Source organism: Hylobates moloch, unplaced genomic scaffold, assembly GCF_009828535.3.
Source record: "Hylobates moloch isolate HMO894 unplaced genomic scaffold, HMol_V3 SCAFFOLD_15, whole genome shotgun sequence".
Taxonomy (NCBI): domain Eukaryota; kingdom Metazoa; phylum Chordata; class Mammalia; order Primates; family Hylobatidae; genus Hylobates; species Hylobates moloch.
Window position 1 is genome coordinate 7,814,355 of NW_026652290.1, and position 6,608 is coordinate 7,820,962.

General features: G+C 63.6%; 1 protein-coding gene across 1 annotated transcript in view; it reads left to right on the forward strand.

The window, feature by feature from the left end:
- ASPSCR1 (ASPSCR1 tether for SLC2A4, UBX domain containing) overlaps nt 1-6,608 on the forward strand; it is a 39,313-nt gene that overhangs the window by 25,204 nt on the left and 7,501 nt on the right. The window contains exons 8-9 of the mRNA XM_032176588.2: nt 5,953-6,122; nt 6,417-6,498. Coding sequence (XP_032032479.1) covers nt 5,953-6,122; nt 6,417-6,498 — 252 coding nt within the window. The remainder of the gene's footprint in view (nt 1-5,952; nt 6,123-6,416; nt 6,499-6,608) is intronic.

Sequence of the window (6,608 nt, forward strand, 5' to 3'; positions counted from 1 at the left end):
GGTCTATGTCGCCCAGCCTGGAGTGTGGTGGTGCGATCTCTGCTCTCTGCAACCTCTGCCTCCCGGGTTCAAGCGATTTTCGTGTCTCAGCCTCCTGAATAGCCTCCTGGGATTACAGGTGCCCGTTTAGTAGAGATGGAGTTTTGATCATGTTGACCAGGCTGCTCTTGAACTCCTGACCTTAGGTGATCTGCTCGCCTTGGCCTCCCAAAGTGCTGGTATTACAGGCGTGAACCACCGCGCCCGGCCTAAAATAACTTTTCTTGGCTGGGTACAGTGGCTCACACCTATAAGCCCAGCACTTTGGGAGGCTGAGCTGGGAGGATCACTTGGGCCTAGGGGTTTGAGACCAGCCTGGGCAACATAACGAGATCCCATCTCTACAAAGGAAATTTAAAAATTAGTAGGGCGTGGTGGTGTGTGCCTGTAGCCCCAGCTACTTGGGAGGCTGAGACGGGAGGATTGCCTGAGCCTGAGAGATCGAGGCTGCAGTGAGCTGAGATTGCACCGCTGCATTCCAGCCTGGGCAACAGAGCGAGACGCTGTCTCAAAACAGAAACATCTCTGCTTTGGGCCTTCCTTGTTGGCCTCTCCCCAGCCACGTGGCGGCTCGCTGGCAGGCCTGGGCCATGGGCATCGGTGCGGATGTGGTGCTCAGCCTGGGGGAGGCGCCGTCTCCTTTGGGTGGGATTCGAGGCCTGATGCCTCTGCTTGGTGCAGGAGGGATGTTGTGCTGAGGGTGTTCCCTGTGCTTTGGATGTAAAATTTGGGCATGGGGTTTGTGGTGTCTTCAGAGGCAGTCCCGCCTGCATCGTGTGTGTGCGCCTGTCCATGCCGGTCGCAGCGGTCTCCCCACGGAGCCCACGCCCGCGCCCAGGCCCGCCTCTCGCCCTGGCACAGCCTCTCCTGCTGTGCACGTCCCAGGCCTTTGATGGTGTCCACGTGCTCCGCCGCCTGCCTCCGAGGGTGGTCGGGGCGCTGAGTAACTCGGGAGGTTTGGCCCGTGTCTGGCGTAGTGATTCATTTAAGCTCAGAGCCTCCGGGGGAAACTCCACACTCCCTCTCACCGGAGCCCCGGCGGGGCAGGCCGGGCCGAGACGGGGGAGGGAGGGAGGCCGGGAGGGAAAAACACAAACCCTCAGAGACGCTGGAAACTCTGAGGTTGGGGCCACCTCCGAATGGGTTCACATTTTTCCTCTGTGTGTCATCACATCCTGGAAAATTACTGTCAAGAAAAGGAGACCTCTGGGCAGTGTCCTGGCCCGTGTGCATGCCCCTGGCGCCCTCACCCCGCAGCCCCCAGCCTCCCTCCCCTCGGTTTCCCAGCTCAGCCGCACAGGGATACCCCAGCACTGTCTGTCCTCAGGCTGCGCGCCCGCAGGGCTGCCCCCGGCATCCCCGACAGCGTCCGTGTCCTCAGTCCTGCCCGTCCTTTCTGGCCTTTCTCCGGCCCCCTTCCAGTTTCAGGGCATCTGGATAAATGGTTAGCATCGTTGTGGTCCGGTCCTTGCGGCCCTCCTGGAGGCCGTGACCTGGGGGTCCACCGGGGGCCTGGGTGTGCAGGAGACAGGAAGGGGCTAAAGGGGCAGAAGCATGCGGGGGCTTCACCTACAGGAGGAGTCGGGTCTTCCACAGCTGCCCGGCCACCCTCCGAGCCTGAGAGGCCAGCACCCCTTTCCCTCATGGTGCCGGCTGGACCCTCCATGCTCTGTGCCTCCTTGCGTGTCATGTGGCAGCCATAGTCACCCCCACCCTGTGGCGTATTTTGAGCTTCCGGGGAGCTCAGCACACACAGCCCCTGTGAGAGCGCCGGCGCCGGCTGCTGGACCCTGCCGTGCCCCTGGCATCGCCCCCGTCCTCTGAGACCTCTGGCTCTGCCCAGCAAGAGGGGCAGGGTCGGGAAGAAGGGGGTGTGGGGCCTTTGGAAGCCGGGCCCAGGCAGCGAGGAGGAAACCAGGCCGGGCTCAGCATGGCGAGCTCCTGGTGGAGGCACTGGTGTCCGGGGGCATCAGTGGCACAGAGAAGGTTCCAGGCTCCGTCTCCTGAACCTGTCTGGAAGAGCCCAGCTGCTCCCATGGACCTGCAACCTGCTGCCCGGGGCCAGAGGTCTGGGCCTCTTTGCATCGGCTCAGGGGAGGCCATCCGCGGCTGGGCGAGGGTCAGTGGCCGTTTGGATGCCCCGGCAGCCGCGGGGCTCTCGCCTCTGCCACAGCAGGCAGCGTCCGAGGTGGCACGGGCTTTGGGGAGCAGCAGAAGGCCTGGGGTGCCGAGTGCTCCGGAAATACTGCTGGTTCTTCTGGGGCAGTCCTGGCCTGCTGGGCAGAGCAGAACACGGCCTCCGCTCAGTGGCGGGGTGGGGCGCCGGGGTGGCGGAAACATGAGGCCGCGTGAAGTGGGCATCAGCTGGGCTCTGGGGTTTGGGCTCGGAGGCCTGCGGGGCAGTGGTCCCCTGGCTCTTGCTGCCCTGTGGTTCAGTTCCTCCTGCTGCCGCGCCTGTGTGCCCTGCAGGTGGGCAGGTCTTGTGGGAGGCCTCATCTGAGATGGGAAGCCCCACGCAGGCTTCTGGAAGGCTCCTCCTGGCTCTCGGCCCCGTTGGCTGAGTGAGACTGACCCCAGCAGCCTCCTGAGGCTTGGCAAGGCACCCAGGGACACCTGGCGGCCACACACCTGGGGGACCCCACCAAGACTGAGACCCAGGTTGGGGCCCCCCCGCACTGCTGAGGTTTGGGCCTCATTCCCCGCTGGCCCTCCCTCCCCTTGGGAGCTTTCCAGGTGGGGATGTTCATAGGGACAGTGGTACGGCATCCAGTTGCCTCCTCCCTGAAACCTTCAACCCGAACCTCACTCAGCACAGAGCATTGGGGGCCAGACCACGGCGGACGGAGGCGTCCTGCTGACATAGCCCCTGCCGGGACGTGGGAAGGGGCCGAGGCACAGCTCCAGCCCCAGCGTGACCGAACATGTGGGAAGACTGTCCGGGTACTTGGGGACAACAGGGACATTTCCAGCATGGGTGTGTGAGAGCCACCTACCCCATGCGGTGGGCCCTGGTGTGATGCTGGCTGCTGGGACAAGAGTCCTTCTCTCAGCAGATGCTCCTGTGCTCCTAGGGGACGGTCTGTGGTTTTCTTTTGTGTGCACATGCGTGCTTGGTGTGTGTGCATGTCCTTGTGTGTGCACGTGCGTGCTTGGCTGTGTGTGCGTGTCCTTGCATGGGCACGTGTGCTTGGGTGCATGCAGGTGTGTGTATATGCATGTCTGTGTATGCACATGTGTGCGTGCATGTTTGCCCCAGAGCGGAAGGAAAGTGAATGCAGCCGAATGATCACATCTGCGTGAGGGGTGTTCACTGTTGTGTCTGCCAATCTTTCTGTGGAATGAAATATTTCAAAATAAGAAATTGTGGGGAAAGAGAAAGGAGGGTGCTTGTCTCTCTCCTTGCGTCCTGCTCCTCCTTCCTGTGTTGGAGGCTCCAGGACGCCTCACCCCAGGTTGACGTCATTTTTGGCCTGCAGAGGCAGCCCCTTTCATTTCTCCAGGCACCAGCGAGGAGGCTGGGCTGGGGGGACGGGAATCCCCCAGGGGGCCAGGGCTTGACTCCCCTGCAGGGCCCTCGCTGTCGCTTTTTTCTCTCAGGATGTCTCATCCCTCAACCTCTGTTCTCCATCCAAAGGCATCTCTGTGAAGCCACCTGGCGCGGGAGCGGCGCTGATGCCACAAATGCGGACCAGACTGCTGGGCAGAGCTTGCCAGTCAACAGGGCTGGGTGTGGCTGGGGCAGCCCTGAGACCCCAGGCCCTGCCGCTGCGGCTCCCCCTTCCTGGCCCCTCTTCTCTGTGGGACAGAAAGGCTCTCTCCTGGGGAAGGCTCGGAGCTGAGCTGATGGGTGTTTGAAGTTTCTCCACACACACGGTCCCCTGGCATCTCCCTCTTGTCATTTGGTGGCCAAGTGACATTTCCCAGCATCTCTGCTGCAGACGCCATCTGTTCTCGGGGGAGACTCAGGTGGCCTGGGCCCTTCTGGTAGCTGCTTATCCAGCCTGACCCCAGGCTTCAGCAAGGCTGCTCCAGATCGAGGCCTCTCTGCCCAGGTGAAGGGCGGGTGTGGGAGGTTTCCGTAGAGGCCGCTCTCCCCTGCTCCCCCGGCCCTGTGTGGGACCCTGGGTCTATCTGATAGACAGGCTTCCTGAACCAGGCCCTTGGGATGACGGGTAGGAATCTAGAGTGGATCCACAGGAATTAGAGATTTTATCTGTTTCGTTTTCCAAATGAAATTCAACAGCCCCTTAGCAGCGTGACGCTGATGGCCCGGTCCCCTATGGCTCCCATCCTGGAGGCGCCCTGGTGTGGGCTGTGGGCCTGGGGGTCCTTGGCACCGTCCAGTATGCGGACGTGCCAGCAGCCCACGTTTCCCCCAGTGACCCCCAGGCTGTGCCCTGGACATGGCCGTCTGAGCATGTCGTGTCCTGGGGGCAGGGCCCCGTCTGGTGGTCAGGCTCAGTGCGAGCCCATCAGGGGTGCTCTGCCTGCTTGGGGAGACAGCGTGGCTTCTGGGGGCTCCTCCAGGGAGGCTCTGGACCAGGCTGCAGAGGATGCCAACCTGCCACAGGCTGGCCTGGCTGCTCATGGACATGGTGGCTCCTGGCCCAGGGTCTCTCCCCTAGGAACCCAGGCGTGCTCGCAGCCCTCTGGAATGCAGGCGCTGGGGCTGTGGGGGGCCGCTTGGCGCCTGGCATCTTGTTATAAAAAGCTTTGGCACAGGCTGCTCTCAGTGGCTGCAGGATGGTTGTGGCTTTGGAAGGGAGCCCCCAGGGGCCTTGGTCAGCCACCTGTGGGCCCCACTGCTGGGTCGTGGTCAGCCCTTGCTGGCTGCCCTGCCACGACGCTGCCGAGGCCAGTGGAGCTCCCTCCAGGCTCCCGTGACAAGTCATGATGGAGCCACATGCTGGGTGTCTGCAGGGCCCTGTCGCCCACAGCAGTCAAGGTCTCAGGTGTGTCTGGAGGGCAGCCCTGGAGACACCTGGGACAGGTGTACCTCTGGCAGGCGCACCCTGGCAGTCACCCAGTGTGGGCATGGTGGGGGTGCTGGAATGCTGTGCAGGGCAGGAGGCAGCGGCCCGTGGCTGCGTGGGAGACTGCAGGGGAGATGAGACGGGACCAGGAGGATTGTTCCCCGGGCCTGCCAAGCCATCCCCAGGTGTTGAGAGTGGGAGGTAGGGGTGGGAGCCCAGAGCCAGCTCCAGGCCACCCCCACTCCCGACAGCTCTCAGCTGTTGTGTGAGGGGGACAGGGCCGAGTGTGGGTCGGCGCAGTGCTGAGGTGTCCCACGCACTCCAACACTGGGCTGAATGCATTGAAATCACTGCCCAGGGCTCCGCAAGCTACACGGCCCAGCTTTGTCAGTTTCATTGCTGTTGATGCCAATTAGGGGTGACGCTGTCCCTTCCGCATCCCAGGGTGGGCAGAGGGAGGGGCCGGCTTGTTCCCTGGGGGCAGGCGTGCATGGAGTCAGCCTGGCCACGGAGCTGTGGCCAAGAGGGCAGTGGGGGCAGTGGGGGCAGCGGGGGCAGCTGGACTGGGGTTTTTGCCAACGCTCTAATTTGGCGGCTGTCGCCACCCCTGCCCCCCATGGAGACCCTGACGTGGCCTGAGCCAGACTCCAGGGGCCATGTGCCCTGCTGGGGAGCAGGGGCTTAGTGTCAGGTCTGGTGCACTGACTGGGAGGGGAGGTCTCCAGCCCTGGACAGGGCCCTGAGTGGGGTGGGGGCCCCCAGCTGCTGTGCCCAGCCCTGCCTCCAGGACCTGGCCTTGGCCCTGTGCTGGCCGGGGCCAGGGAGAGAGTGGGCCCAGCTCCCAAGTCCGTGTGACCACCTCGGCTGGGGGCACCGACAACCCGGGGTGCGGAGGGCCCAGCCCGTGACACCCGCCGTCAGCTGCGCCCTCTGCCTCCAGCCCGTGGACCAGGAGCCCGTGGACTGGGAGCCGGTGGACCGGGAGCCGGTGGTGTGCCACCCCGACCTGGAGGAGCGGCTGCAGGTCTGGCCAGCAGAGCTGCCTGATGAGTTCTTTGAGCTGACGGTGGACGACGTGAGAAGACGCTTGGCCCAGCTCAAGAGTGAGCGGTGGGTGCCCCCTCGGTGCCTCCCGGCATCTTTGCCCAGGGTTTGCCCCATCGGGTGATTGTGCTGCCCACCGTCCCCGGGTGCCAGCACCGGCTCCTGGCCCAGGTCCCTGACAGGCTGCCCTTAACAGAACCTCAGAGGGTTGGGGCCCAGGGAGGGGCGTCCAGACCTTCCTGCCTTGTGTGGGGAGAGCAGCCCACTCCCACCCTGGCGGGTGCAGGTGAGGAGCCCAGGGCCTGTTGCCGGGGCCCCCATTCTGACCAGAAGCCCTGTTCCTTCTCCTCCTCACCACAGGAAGCGCCTGGAAGAAGCCCCTTTGGTGACCAAGGCCTTCAGGGAGGCGCAGATAAAGGAGAAGCTGGAGCGCTACCCAAAGGTCTGCGGACTACAGGGGCCCGCCACGCCCGGCTAATTTTGTTTTTGTATTTTTAGTAGAGACGGGGTTTCACTGTGTTAGCCAGGATGGTCTCGATTTCCTGACCTCGT